The sequence below is a fragment of the Acomys russatus genome, chromosome 12 (assembly GCF_903995435.1).
Source record: "Acomys russatus chromosome 12, mAcoRus1.1, whole genome shotgun sequence".
Lineage (NCBI taxonomy): Eukaryota > Metazoa > Chordata > Mammalia > Rodentia > Muridae > Acomys > Acomys russatus.
The window spans coordinates 21,793,487-21,809,352 of NC_067148.1; the positions used below are offsets into that span (position 1 = coordinate 21,793,487).

Consider the following 15,866-nt stretch of genomic DNA (forward strand, 5'->3'; position numbering starts at 1 on the left):
AGTTTTTCTCGCAATTTTTACTAACTTCTTAGGCCCTCCAAAAATAAGTATTTCAGTACATTAATATCCAACATTACTCAGAAGTTAAGGCTTTTTTCCATGTTTCTCCTTCTGTATTCTTTCTCAGAACTGCTTTTCATTTTGTCCTGACTGTAAACTCATGAATATTACTATATTGTCATTATAACCTTGTATTATATTGAACAATATAACTAGATAAGCCTTTACTCTCAGATGATGCATAGCCATTGTTTCCAGGTGACCTTTAGAATGGTGTTGTCAATTTTTCAAGTCCCATTGAGATTTCAATTGGGCTGCCATGAAATGTATAAATTATTTAAAATATACAGTTTTCTTGCCAGGAATCAATTTTCATTTTCTTGTGTTCTTTTACAGGCCTCAATAAACTGTATTCACCAGAAAAACATCAAACTCTATAAAGAAAATCCTTGTGCATCTTACATGTGAAGAGTACTTGTCACTGGAACAATTTTCAGCTGTTTTTCTACATACTTATTAGCAGTGTTTAGAAACACTACTGATATTTTTAATGTACTTATTCTCTGGAAAAATAAAATTTTGGTTCCATTTTCTCCAGTTTCTGAAAATATAATCAAATTGTCTATAACTATAAGTCTCTTATAATTTCCAGCAGTTAAGCATTATTTTATGTCCTGTGTTGTTGAAAACAACTGCAAAAGTGAGCTATAATTTCAATACTGAATATAATTTTAAGAATGATTTTTTTTTACTACCCACTTGTGTAGAATATTTTCCAAAATATCATTTTCTCTAAGACAGAACAGATGTTACGATAGTTGCCTTCAGAAGGATGCCTCTACAGCTGGATGGCCAGCTCAGGAGGCCTATTGATATATACTATGTTTTAGAAGAATGTGTACAATGCATTCAAAACCCTTGAAACTTCATTAGACTACAAACAGCCAAGGAGGTAGGAGATGTTGTTTCTGAAGAAGAGAGATTCATTGGAGCCTGCTAGAACAATGGTCCTCAACCTTGCTAATGCTGAGATCCTTTAATACAGTTTCTTATGTTGTGGGGAAACCCCCAACCATAAAATTACTTCATAACTGTAATATTGATGCTGTTATGAATCATAATGTAAATGTCTGTGTTATCCAATGGTCTTAGGTGACCCCTGTGAAAGGGTCATTCAACCCCCAAAGGGGTTGTGACCTAAAAGTTGAGAGATGATGGTGCTAGACTTTCATAAAAACAAAGGTTAGATGTGTTGCCAAATCTTTCCAAAAAGGGTGTCTGAAAACAAGCTCATAGAGACTAGTTACAAAGTCAGAAATAGCTGGAGTTGTCATTCAACTGGTAGAGTATTTGGGTAACATCCCTGTGGCCCTGAGTTTGATCTCTAGCCCCCTAGAAGCCAAGTGTGGTGCTATAACGTCAGCATGAAGAGAGAAGGAGATCAGGAGTTCAAGGTCATGCTCAGCTACATAGAAAGTCTGAGTCCAAACTAGGCTAGCGAGGTCTTACATCTGTAGTAAAGGTTTTTATTCCTCTAAAAGCCTGTTATGTTATGTGAGTATGTTTTTGTTTTAACCCCAAGTGTGGAATAAGAGGCTGCTTCACAGCAGGTGATTATGATTTGCCTCATACCCTATAGCAGATAGTTCATGTTTGGAATTCTGGGGACTTTTGAGAGGGTATAAATGCCCAAGCCCAGAGAGGGATGGAAGAGGTCAGAAGAAAAAGAAAGCTGCTGTCCCCCCCCCCCCCAATCCTGGTTGCTATTGCTGCAGTTTGATGAAGGGAAATTGGAGCTATCCTGTCTGGGAAGATCAACCCTGCCCTGAGAAACTCAATGTCCCTAATCACCAGGAAGTAGTCTAAAGAAGTCAACATTCCCTCTCCCCTCTAACCCTCTTTCTCTCCTACCTAGTGTTGGGAGGTTGGGATAGATTGGGGTGTAGAATGGTGGTAGGTATAAGAACCCAAATAAAATAACTAAAAATATACACCAACATACCTCCACTCACACCCCCAAAAATGTAACAAACTCTGGAAAGAAACGTACCCAAATGGAAGTACTCAAAAACAGGGTCCATTACAAACAAACTATGAAACAAATCTGAACATCCAGTGAAGATTCGACTAGATTGTCATTACAACCCCCTCTTACTTTATATTAGTGTTTATTTTCATCATCCATTTGTGTATTCTCTAGGGAGCCTCATATATGAGTATTTGCTGAAATTCATTCACATTAAAATAAAATAACAGATAAGCACAGCTTACTTATTTTTTAGGCTAAACTTTTAATAAATATATCCTAAAATTTGAACATAAAAAAGGAATCTGTTGGGTGGGACTATGGGACTGTATCTCAGTTAGTAGAGTGTATGTCCACCAAGCATAAGGTCCTGGGTTCAGTCCCCAGTACCGGTAATAAATAAGTACGTAGTATTAACAAGCAATTTTGTTTGGTGAAAAGAGCAATAAGACTTAGCTTGTGCTTCCATATCTATAGTATGGGATCAGTCAAGGAATGTCTATTAGGCTGTGCAGAAAACGTCAATGTACATAGGAAGGAGAAGAAGACAGTTTTCTAATCAATTTCACCCTGTTGAGAAACTCATTTATGTTTAAACATTCACTGAATTTCTAAATATTGCCATCAGAGAATGTGCCATTTAGGATTGTGCTTTTCATTCCCAACAAAGAAACCTCTTGAGGAAATAGGTAATGAAAGCTGTATCTGCCTTATGCCTTTCTCATTCAAGATTAATGCTCACCTGGATCTTCTCACACTGCAAAATCTCCCTGGAAAACCTTTCCCAAGAAAGCATCCTAAAATCCAGTAATAGAAAAATGTATCTGTGTGCACAGAGACCTACTTATCTTGAAGGTTCTATGCATAATTACCAAAAACACATTTCAAGATCATCCCTATAGTTAGTTCATATGTCACCTGTGACTAACATCCACTTTTCTTAATCAACAGACGTCAAAATTAGTAATTTGTCCCAAAATAGAGAACTAAAGCATATTTTACAAAGCAAAGAATTATTTGTGTATCAGTTTTGATGTACTTGTAACAGTTGTTGATCGCATGAACATTTGATCCAGGATGTGGCAATCATGATGGTGAAGTAATGGTGGAAACAAGAAACCCTGGCCTGTACTGGAAATTTTTGAAATATCTCTTTCTCCTGGACACAAATAGTATTCTGTGTCAGTCGATTGATATGAGATGAAAGATAGAAAAGTACTGTTCAGGAAAACAAAACCCAGGATGAATAAGTCATGGAGATCCTTTACTTCCCTGGACAGCGGAACCCAGGTGCTGAAAGATGGCAGAGGGAGCCGAGAGCTCCATTGCTCACGTGATACAGGTTGCTTACGGGCAGACGATCCCGCCCACTGAATAGATTATGTATTTGGCTCATGAGAAAAACTTGGGTCTGTGAGAAGAGGCCATGGATCCTAGCATCCAGCTCATGCAGGTTATCCAAGAAATGCGGGTGGAAATCAACAGACTAGAGAAAGAGAACCACGCTCTCCGCGTGCAACTCACTTCAACTAGTCAGCCAGCCCCCAGCTCAGGGAGAGAATCGGAAGATGAAAGGGAAGAAGCAGCGAGTGGCCCACCTCCAGGGACCCTTCCTGGTGGTATTCCCGTTGATTCTACACCAGCTGTGCCGAAACACCAAGGTACCAAACATATGTGGCTCACCTGGGAAATGCTTACCTTCTCAAGTATCTCCCAAATGACTTCTTCATTTTGCACTTGCGGTGACAGGTTTTCATCCTCTTCCTCCTAGTAGATGAACTTTGAACTTCCTAGGCAAGTATTCCTTTAGGTTCTTCCAGGCATGTATTTTAATAACAATATAATGACTTCTGGGTGTCCTGAGAAAGATAAGAACAGGTGTGTAAAATTCAGTCACATTCAAAATAGTTTTTTTTTTTTCATCTTGACTTTAACTGCTTAAAGTCTGCAGTGCAGAACAATGGGTGTAGATGTTGATTGGCGTGCTCATTTGTTAAGCTGTAATCGCTTTTTAAGTGAGTTAGCATATGGACCAAAATCAGACAAATATGGTTCTCTGTGATTTGTTGCTCAGCTACTTGACTCTGAGCTCCTTATTAAACTTCTTGAATCTTATCCACCTGGAAGTACTGTAGTACCTGCCTCTGTGCTGACAATGATGATTTGCAATGATAAGTAGTGCCTGACAGCATGCAATAAATGACAGGTACTATCTTATCCCTTTACTAAGGAGCAGATATTTATATATATTTATACATTGTATATAATACCTCAATATAATTAGTATTATATATGTGTGTATATATAACACCATATATATAAACATCTCAAGATGCAAAGTCAGTATTTAGCTTATTCTAAAAGTGAAATACCTCATTTTCACAGAAGAGACTTGATCCCATAATTAGCTAAAAGGTTGGAATCAACTGTAAGAAGCATATTGTGCATTTAACTTGTCAGTGCTTGCCTACAGCAACATATTCAAATAAAATTGATATACATAATTAACTACTCGTAGCTCTTAACATCATCCATCAAAGACTTCAGGCAATGCCAATTAGTGGTTGAGAACAGTTTGACAATGGAACATGTCACATTTGCTGGTTGCTTTTATTAGAGATGTCTCATCTCTAGTATTGAGGCAAAGCACTTCAAAGCTGCAAACACATTCCTATCTGGATCTGCGCAACTCTGCCTACTGAACATCTAAGAAAACTATTTAAAAAGATAACCTATAAGATTAGACCTCCTCCCGATTGGAAAACTGGAAGAAAAGATACAGCTGTTTGTAATTTATCCTCTCTACAGGGTTTGTAATTCCCTGCAATGGTGACATTTGGACTGAACAATTCTTCACTGTGGAGGTCAGTCTGTATGTTTTAGGATGTTGAGCATCTTCTGTGCTCTCTAGCAACCAGTGGCTGTAGCACCCACCCATTCAACACTGGTTACAATCATCCACTTGTCTCCATCCAAGTATGGATGTCAATAGCCCCCATATGCAAGAGGCTAAAGCCAGAGAATCCTGACTGGGCAGCTAGCCTCAGCTGCACAGTGAGTTCAAGGCTAGGCTGGGTTATGGAGAGAGAATCTGTCTCAAAACAACAAGTACAAAATGTCTCCGGGCACTGCCAAATGCTTGCCAGTGGATACCTCACTCTCTATCACAAGCCACCCACCAACTTACTTTAAAGGTAGATAGGACTTTCTCAATCTCTTTCCTATACTGATAATCCAAATAACAAAGCAACTAGAGCCTTCACATCTTAGTGCCTTATTCTAAGATAAGTACTGAGTCACTCAAACCATTACCCTTTATGCTCTCAGGATATGAGTATTATTAAACTTGACGACATTAGAACATTAGCAAGATCTAAGAAGTGAGAATTGCACTTCTTCCACATGTAAGTAATAACTTCCATTGAGAACATTAGTACTAAGTTTGAGATGGACTAACTGAAATAGATATCATGAAAAATCAAGAACATTTTTCTAATTGTCCCAACAACACTCTCTCTCTCTCTCTCTCTCTCTCTCTCTCTCTCTCTCTCTCTCTCTCTCTCTCTCTCAAGTAATGTCTCTCTAATTGGATGTCTTTAAATTATATTCTTCACCAAATGATCAGCCCTGAACACATATATACAAGTGACATATACAACTGAGCAGTTCGTAGCTATGTATCAAGGATTATTATTTGTATATACATATACATCCTATAAATATACAATGTGTGTAATAACAATTAATTTTTTAAAAGAGACCATGAATTTTATATATTATTAAGGGGGTATATATGGGAGATTTGAAGTAAAGAAAGGGAAGGAGCAAATGATATAATTATATTATAAACTCAAAAACGACGAAATATTTTTAAATGATATTTATCCTTTTATGTTATGTGATTTTTCAGGAGTAAGTGGCTGGAAGTGCATGAAACTTATGAGATCCACAAGGGTCCTCCCTACAAGGTTATATATTCAGTAAAGACTGTTGGGGAAAGAGAAATGTCCCAGTTTGCTTTCTGTTGCTTTGATAAATAACTTTGTCCAAAGCACCTTGGAGGGGAAAGGGTTTATTTGGCTTACACTTCCATATTACTGTCTATCATTAAAAGAAATCAGGACAAGAACTCAAGCAGGAACCTGGAGGCAGGAACCGAAGCAGAGACTATAGAGGAGTGATGCTGACTGGCTTGCTCCCCCTGGGTTGCAAAGACACCTCTCTTACCCAGTCCAGGCCCTCCTTCCAAGAGATGATACTGTCCATTGTGATGTGGGGCCTTGCACATAGTTAACAATGAAAACAAATGCCCCAGGCATGCTCAAAGCCAATCAGATAAAAACAGCTACCAAAATTTCTTTTCCCAGAGATGTCTAGGTTTGTGTCAGTTGACACCTGAGTTGTTGACAAGAAGACTGTCCAATCTGTCAAGTTGCCTCTTAGTCATGCCAAAAGCGACATAGTTGCAACTTTCATGAGCTATCATCCATGCTGGGATGGGCTTTTCACTGACACAGCTGCCTTTGAGTCAGCCATGCACCTCCTATACGGAATCCCAGTAAGCTCTTCAGTTCCACAAGATGGACGGTGATAGAATTGTTTGGTTTTGCTTGGGTTTGGTTTGGTTCCCTATCAGGGGTGAATATACAGTTGTTCACATAAAATCCATGATCGTACCCTGATCTCCTGCTAAAAGGTTTTTAATCGGATCTAAGTTTTCCAGCGAAATATGTATGGTCTTTTAAGAATAGAATAATGTCATCTCCCACAGAAATAAATTGGCTTTTATAAAATAAAAGCAAATAAAATTGTGTCATTTTCAGAAAATGAATGGAACTAGAGATTATTGTTTTAAGTGAAATAAGCCAGACTCAGAAACACAGATACAAATTGTTTTCTATAATATGTGGAATCTAGACTTAAAAAAGAAATTATGTGATATGAAAACAGAAGGGACACTACTTTAAAAAAGGGAGAGTCTATGGAGGGACAAGTGAGGGTAATAGACAAGTTGAATTCAATACATATGAGCTAATTAAAATCTCATAATGAAACTCATTATTTTGAACAGTGAGTTAACAATATTTTTAAATATCAGGGCTTGCAAAACAGTACCACTGTAAAATGTCTGCCTTGTAAGCATAAAAACCTGAGTTTGAGCCTAGAATCTATGTTTAAAAAAAAAAAAAAAAAAAAAAAAAAAAAAAAAAAAAAAGCCTTGTGTGGTGGAGTACACCATAAAGCCAGCATCACTGGAGAGTCTTAGGGTGATGGTGGGATTGTGGGGCTTGTTGCCCAGCAAACCTAGCTCATTTGTTGAGTTCCAGGCAGCTAAAGGATACTGTCTGGAAAAAAGAAAGAAAAGAGAAGAACACTATTCAAGATCATCCTTTGGCTTCCACATGTACACACACACACACACACACACACACATACGTGCATACACATGCACACACACACACAGCACATATACACACACGTAACATAAATAACAGTACAAGCAAAATTGATGTGAATTTTTCAGTGATAGTTATCAAAAACCACTATTATGCTGAGAAAATATTATTACTTAACTTACATTACACATTTTTATTGAAGGTTTTAGTGGTATAGTGCCAAGCATTTGAATCCAAGCATTTGAAATTTGAACTTGCAGTGGAATCCTAAAAAATCTATTACATAGGAATTTTGGAGTGCATCCTGTAAAAAAAAAAAAGTCTCTTATCTTACAAATAATATAAAACCCATAACATTTAAGGAAGCAACATCTTCAATATGTCTTCAAGAATAGCATCATACAAAAATATCCTCTGATAACTAGATGACATAAAACAGAAGTATGTATCTCTCTTCAAGACAGAAACTGACTCAAAGGGCCTGCAAGCAAATCATTTGGAACCACAAGTTCTTCCAGATGTTGTGTGATAGACACAGGGAAAAAAACAAAGGAGACATTCTACTGAGTAAAGTTAGCTTTCCCTTTAATTGCCTGAAGCTAAAACCCGAGCTACAGCTCAGGGGTACACCTGTTGGCTGATAAAATGTGTTTATTATACAAAGAAACTACAGACTGCCTTCTCAGAATAAATCCTCCTTGGAATAAAAACATGTTTGTAGAAACATCTGCATTGCATAGTTTTTGGTGGATAGAAAATTTAACCACGACTTTACAGAATGCCCTCTTTACTCTGAGCAAGCTCACCTTATGGCTGCTGTGAACGTTACAGTTTGCAGTGGGGAAGATAAAAGAAACATCTCGTTTCAGAAAATTCCCAGCACTGCCAGCCCTGATTTCTTCAATCTGCTCCTATCATTTACTGCCAAGTAAACTGCATTTGGCAATGGTCTTTGAAATCCTGTGATGCTGTGTTGACTATTTCTTCCCTTGTGTTGATAAGAAAGGAAAGAATAATTTGTGACCCACAGAGATGAACAAAGAGCTTATTTGGTAATCAGGACCACATTAAGCGTAGTTCTCAAATAAAACAAATTCAACTATGCTATCATCAGCATAATTTCCCCTGCTGGGTTCCCTAGAACTCAGGATGGATACATAGTTTCCTAATTCTTTTAAACAGAAACTTTTATCTTTGTCAATTTTCAAAAAACTGGTTGTTACATAATTGCAGATGGTATACACTACAGTCCCTGGAAGTGCTTAAAGATAATTTATGAATAGTACTTGTAGGTAATTTGCACATAACTGTCCTAAACTCTTACCTAAAACTGTACTTTCTGATCTTCTAAACTATTCAAAACCAGGGCAACCTTCACTTTATGCAATGGCATAGCACTTTCTGTCTTTGTCCTGCAATGACAGGTGGCAAATTTAAATAAGTCACTGTAGTTCTGGCATTCTCAAACCATAAACACGTTGCATAGCTTTTATTACATTTCTATGCTAGCTAATAGCAAAGTTATAACAAGCAAATAAAAATACAGTTTGTCTTCCTAGATAATCTATCATTATCTGAATTGCATCGTGTATTGCTTACTCGTGGTGTATTTTCTACATAAACTACATACTGTAAGCTCCATGCAGGCAAAACGTTCATGACGTCCATTACCCCATCTTTTGAAAAAGGGTCCAGTATGTGGCTGAGTTTACTAACACATCATCAAACTGATGTCTTTGCTCAACATCAACAAAGTTTGGTCAACATAATTCTTCATTTGTAAACATCCTTAGGGGTAAAATGGTTTTTTAACTTGGATTTTGTGCTTCCTGTACAGGCAATGTCATGATTGTTAGACGCTATGCCATTTCACCATCAGTTCACTCATATGCAGCAAATGACCCCTGGAAAGCTAGAATCGGACTTGCAAATGATGGAACATCGTTGGCGTGTTCTTCAACAAGAAAGCAAGACAATGGAGAAGAGATGTTGGCAAATGACGTGTGTAGCAGCAATAGCCCCAGCCAGAAAGCTTCTTCTGATCATGGTTTTGTTGGCAGGTAATGCTCACTGTGTCTCTGGTTAGTTTACAGGAACCTACTGAGAGGTCACCAAACATCCTTCTAGACAAGCCAGGATGATGCATCCACTGGAGAAAATGAAACCAAAGAGTACAAATAATTTCCAGTTCATTGATGGCCATCTAGGGAATCAAAAAAACAAAAACAAAAACAACAAAAAAAAAAAAAAAAGAAAACAAATTGCAAAACAAACAAACAAAAAAAAACCTAAATTGAAATGAGGTCAAATGGTACCTTCTAACAGATGTCTATAAGAAGCAGAAAACTCAGTCTCTGTTCCTTCCTCAAACACTGATCATACTCTGAGCCAGGTACTAAGAACAGAAAACTCGGCTCAATAAGCCATTAAATGGTGAAGAAGACACATGGGCAAACTGACCACTAAGTAGTATGTCTCAGGGAGAAGATTAGCTGCCTTAGCAGCTAAACACACAATTCCTTTCAGAGAGAGGAAGCTTCTCCTGAAAGCAAATGTCTTCAAGGGAGTTGGGAGAAGATTATTATAACAAACTGTTTAGGCATAACCCCAAAGGTCCAACGTACATGAATTGGTATTTAAGGAATGTCCTGACTTTAACATGAAGTGTTCCCTAGTCTCATGTGTGGTGCACTGGACATCCCAGATTGTGGCACTACTTATGAATGTTGTAGAAACTGAAAGATGGAACTTAACTGGAAGACGTGAGTCACCAGAGTCATTTCCTACTCTCTCCCTGTAGTTCTCTTTGATCAGACTGCTGTGGTGTAAACAGCTATACCGTGCCATGCACCCCTGCCACCAAGATGTTCTGACAGTGTAAATGTATAAGCTGAGAACGTGGGCCCTCCACTGTGTGGCTGAGAGAGTGATTTTTAGTGCAGACATGAGGGAGAGTACAGCCAGAGGCATCTGGAAGAGTCCAGAGCAGGGAGGGAAAGTGTAAGAGTCCAGAGCAGGAAGGGAAAGTGTTAGACTGAATATGGCCAGAAGACTGGACTGGGCCATGAGAGAAGAGATGGCAGGGGTCGTGGGGGGGTGGGAGGGGGAGGAGCGGGGTGGGAGGGTTGGATAAGGAAATGAGAAGGTGGAGGAGGGAAGCCTGTGAGCTGGAGAAGCTTGGGGTGAGGAGCAGGGTGAGAAAAACCACAGGTACTTGTGATACTGAGGAAGCCTAAAGGCCAGCATGTGCTTTGGTATGCTAATAGGCCCCACAGATGGCCATTTGTCCCTTTAGACAAGTGATAAGAAACCAGCTCCTTTGGTAGAGGGGCATGGGGCATTAAGGAGCTAGAATTTGGGGAGTGGAATTGCCTATGAACCTGACAGTAGCGATGTTCAGCCCACCAACACAGGACCAGAAACTCTGGACTTGGACTGGCTGATACTGTGACCCAAAATGTATTTCTTTTACTCCCTTAAGTTGTTTCTGTTAGGTAGTTGGGTATTAGCTACAAAAAGTAACTAATAGGAGTTAGCAAAACCCTGAGAAGTAGAAGTTGAAACAATTGACAGACTAGCTGGGGGTCTTGAAGCTGAAATACCTGCCTTCAGTCAGTACATGAGTAGAGCCAAAGCCCATCCAAAGCAAGGCTGTCTACTCTAAAGGCTGCCATGCAGGGGTGTGGCTTCCTCCCCCACCACTCTTCCACCCTGCCCCCAAGAAAGCTCTGACTCTGGCAATGTCTCCACACATCTGTTTTGCATGAGTCAAGTAGAAAAATAAAGAAGAGGGGATGTGGGCTTCATGATGAGTTTATCACAGAGAAAGAAAGGGGGAAAATAGTACTGGTGAGAGACGAACTATGTGAGTCATTGAACTTAGTGGTGGCAGGAAATCAAATAGAGGAATAACTACAGGCTTGCAAGAATTCTTCTACATACTGGAAAGAGAACAGATTTCCCACCGGGTGTGGGATGCAGAGGTCCTGGCACTTTGATTAGGATTTCAAAAGACAGAGCGAAAACTTTGTGTCACTTGTACAAAGTTGCTCTAAACAGAGGGTTGCCGAGTTATAAAGACGGCTAGATTTGATCAGTCAAAGAAAAGGGGGAAAGGTATAGCTAAAAGAAGAAAAAAGGACACTAAAGACTGAAATATCCCAACTTAGAGACAAACTGTGGGAGTGGTATAAAAAAATGAGGAGGGAGAGCCAATAGGATCGATCATAGAAGGACTTTAGGGAAGTGCTACATAATGTTATCTTGCCCCATACTTAATGAAAAATGTCTTGAAAGTTTTCAAGACACATCTCCTCAGTGATATCATAAGCACCAGTATATTCTTCAATAAGAGCTTTATGAGGCGGTCTTTTGTGTCTGTCCCTCATGCTCCCCAGGGGTAAATGTCATCATGAGCTGTGTTTTGATCCTTTCCATTTATGGCTCTTCACGTTTACAACGCCCATCCATCCATCACTCAGCGAATGTATCCTGAGGGATCACCTTCTGGGCAGGATTCTGGGCCCCGCTATACAGCAAGAAGCGACTGCAATGATAATCAATGAATAAAAAAAAAAAATGCATGAAGTACATATTACGTTAACTACTACAGAGGCCAATAAAGCAATAAGAGGAAGTGATGGATTAGCGGAGGGACCATTGTTAAAATGACTGATACTGCAGCAAAACCAGCAGTGAGAGGAGAAGAAAGGAGGTGAGCTCAAAGCCTCTGAGAGAAGACTCCCTGGGTGGTGAGAATAGCAAAAGCCCCAGTTAGGGGGGATCGAGAAGAGGCCATAGGGTGAGCAAGCCACAAGAAGCTCAGCATGGCCTCTTGGCCACATCCAAGGACTCACTTGCTTAAGCTTCTCTATTTTTTTTTTTTTAAATTATTATGCAGGAAGCCCTATTGTGAAAAGGCTGTAAGGAAATCACAAAAATAAGGATGCCAGGCTTCAGATTATAAGTAATCTATGCAAAGAGTGATTAGTTCTGGGCCAAGAATAATCACCACGGATGTGGTTTCTAGGTGTATCTCATAGTTGGCAACAGGAGAGTTTTTTACCAAGTCCAACATGGGATATGGAACCAGAAAGTGCGCACCTTACAGTTGAGTTCCTGCAGCCATGTATCTTCAGAGAAGAGGAAGGAAAGGTAGAGATAAGCTATTTGGTTTTTTTTTTTTTTTAATAACCAAATAAACTTATACTGGATACACATGTCTAGTATATACAAACACAGGGATATATACACACATGTATCATTTGGTGCTTTTACAAAATTGGTTGACTACTATTCATTGTAAAAAAAAAAGATAATAAGGGATGAAAGTATAAAACTTGCACATTATAAAGTGTACTTGTACACTTCTTTAAAATATGCTTGTAATGGTACAAAGTATATTGTATTGTTTGGAGTGTAGAAGAGAAAAATTCATTATCTTACTTCCTGAGTGACTACTTTTTAGATTTCGATGGCTATCTTGTGTCTATGTATTTGGTGATTGTTAGTATATTTAATTTTTGCACTTAGTAAGATCCATAGGGCTGAGAAGCACAATACTATTAGCTTCCCACTTCAATTTATATTGTTTTTTATGACAGTTTGGGGGAACTAGCCAATGTTTGCAAAGTATTGTTTTTCTGAACCAAAATGTTTTCCAGCTTCCAAGCTGCCAGCTAATAAACTCTGTAGACAGAATCCAGTTTGAATTTAGAAGTTATTTAAATTTGAAAGATTGAGCCAAGTGCGGCACTGCATTAAAAGAAGAAAACTCCATGTTGGATTAAAATCAATATCTGGATTGGCACAAAAATCTGCTAGTGACAGAGAATTATTTACTAGGAATTACTATATTTTATTATTGCCCCTTTTCACTCTATCTCTTAAGCAGTCAGGAATTGACTGGTAAATGGCATGGCATTTTTCTGATTTGGAAGGTTCACTTACCTCCTCACACTTCCAGAGTTCTACAGAGACCCATAGAGAGCCCATTTCTTTTTTATAGCTGGGTTTTCAATCATGTCAGACTTTAAGTCTAATTTGGTTGTGATAATTACTATTATACCATAAAAGCAGTCCTGCTTCAGATCAATGCTTCTACCAACATCTCTAAGAACCCAAGCTTTCCAACAGCTACAGTTATGGTTTTGTTTTCACTTTGACACTGACATGGAAACCATATTTTTTTTTCTTCCTGGGTTTCAAGAATAAATAATTTTGTGATGTGAATAAAATTAAGGAAATGGGTCTAGGTAGAAAATGAAGAGCAAAAATAAAGATGTTGTTTTATGGAATTTTCTGATTGGAGGGCCAGCAATTTATCACAGTGGGTAAAGGCACTTACTGTCAATCTTGTTGTTCTGAGTTCCATCCCCGGGCCCTCGATGTGGAAGCAGAGCAGAGACTCTTACAAGTTGTCCTTTGACCTCTGCATGTGCCCCATGGCACACACAAGCACACATACATACACACATACACAAACACACACACACACTAAATAAATGCAATAATTTTTTAATGCATTGGTTGAAGATAACAGACCTATTCTAAAAAAAAAAGAATCTGTACTTTTCCACATGAATGTGCCTTTGGATTGAGATGGGTGAAACCCTAGCCTCGTTGCTCTCAAATACTGTGTTCTTGGAAAGAGTTAGTAATGTGTCATTTGCCACAATCTATTCTTTGGTGCAATGGGAGTCATTATAGCAGTTACCTCACAGTGCTTGTGGAGCACAGGGAAATATCTGAGAGAGTGGGTCATTAGCTGGCCATGGTTGTTACTATTTTATTGATTCCCAACTCAGGGAAGCGCTGGTCCACCTTCTTCCCAAGGGAAGGTGCAGATGTGTTCTGAGATGCAGGCCACGAAATGCCATTCTCTGAAGCTACACCCTTATCTGCCACAAAGGAAAACAGCAGTTAAGAAAGGGCAATCACTTCAAACACTGCTCTTCGGACTGGGTCTTAAGGGCAATTCCTCCCTGGGAAGGTCAGAAAGCTGCATAAAACTTCACAAGGAAAAGAAGAAGTGAGCTAGATAAGGGGACCCGCTCCCCCCAAATGACACCAGCCCTTGCTCTTTCTCCTTGTCCCCGTTGTGATTAACACACAATGGAGGTTCTTTAATCTCAGGGTCAAAGTAAACAGACTGGTCTGGAGTTTAATATGTGCTTCTATAGTTAAATGCATCCAACATAGTTAAACTATAAAATTGTGAGACTCTTAGCTTAAGACAGCACAATATTCAACTAATGTCTTCACATTCTTATCAGCACTATACATGGGGTTTAATTTAAAAGCCAGTTCCGATATATATTCTCACATTATTTTTAAGCAAGATTAATAATAGTTATTAAGAAAATAACTATTGTGAGCTGGGCAGTGGTGGCGTATGCCTTTAATCACAGCACTCAGGAAGCAGAGGCAGGCAGATCTCTGAGAGCTTGAGGCCAGCCTGGTCTACAAATCTAGTTCAAGATGGCCAGGGATAAATAGAGAAACCCTGTCTCAAAAACCCAAAAAAGAAAAAAACTATTATGGTACATAAACCTTTAACACCGTATATTCGGTATTCAGTGGTGAAAAAAGATGTTACATATCAAGGTTTACTAAAATGTCATTTTTTTCCCTCTTAATTTGTTCCATGTAGGGAGAAGACAAAGACGGTCAGTTTCCAGTTGCCCAGGGAGAGGTCATCAGTTCTCGAAAATTCACATCCTTTGAAGTACTCAGCAAACCAGACCACAGACCAGCTAAGCATCATTGCCCAAAAGGATGTGTGAAATAAGTAGGATCCCAGGAGAAGGGCATAGCAAGATCTGTGCCAGTGACCTCCGCAGGGAAGAACTCTGCCAAGATGTCCTGTAAGACACACAAAACCTCAGCCTTCAGTTGTTGGCCTCATCAGCCAAGGAATAGGAGCAATAGTATTGTCATGTTGCTGAATTTGAAGGGCAAGTGTGTGCCCAATGTTTAGCATGTGACACTGGATCTTATTTGTGCTGAGTGCACAGCGTTGCACTGCGTACCATCTGGAAACATTTCCTTTTTATTATTAATTTATTCAAATTACATCTCAATTGTTTTCCCATCCCTTGTATCCTCTCATTCCTCCTTCCCTCTCTTCCTCCCTCCTGCTTTCCCCCTACTCCCCTCCCCTATGACTGTGACTGAGGGGGACCTCCTCCCCATGTATATGCTCATAGGGTATCAAGTCTCTGGAAACATTTCTGCCTCACTTTCCATACGAAGTCACAGCAAACATAGAAAAGCTGTGTCGATTTAGCAATGGTTCTCAACCTGTGGACTGCGACCCATTTTGCAAGCCTCCATCTCCAAAAATATTTGTATTACCCACTCATAACAGTAGCAGAATTGCAGTTATGAAGTAGCAGTGAAAATAATGTTATGGTTGTGGGGGGTGGTCACCACAACATGAGGAA

At 39.1% G+C, this 15,866-nt stretch overlaps 1 protein-coding gene across 1 annotated transcript; it reads left to right on the forward strand.

Moving 5' to 3' along the window:
* The first annotated feature begins 3,452 nt into the window (after positions 1 to 3,452).
* On the forward strand, positions 3,453 to 15,206 carry Ccdc195 (coiled-coil domain containing 195). Its single transcript, XM_051154541.1, has 3 exons — positions 3,453 to 3,687; positions 9,260 to 9,482; positions 15,074 to 15,206. Exons 1-3 carry the CDS (start codon positions 3,453 to 3,455, stop codon positions 15,204 to 15,206), a joined length of 591 nt encoding a protein of 196 aa, XP_051010498.1.
* Positions 15,207 to 15,866: the final 660 nt, after the last annotated feature.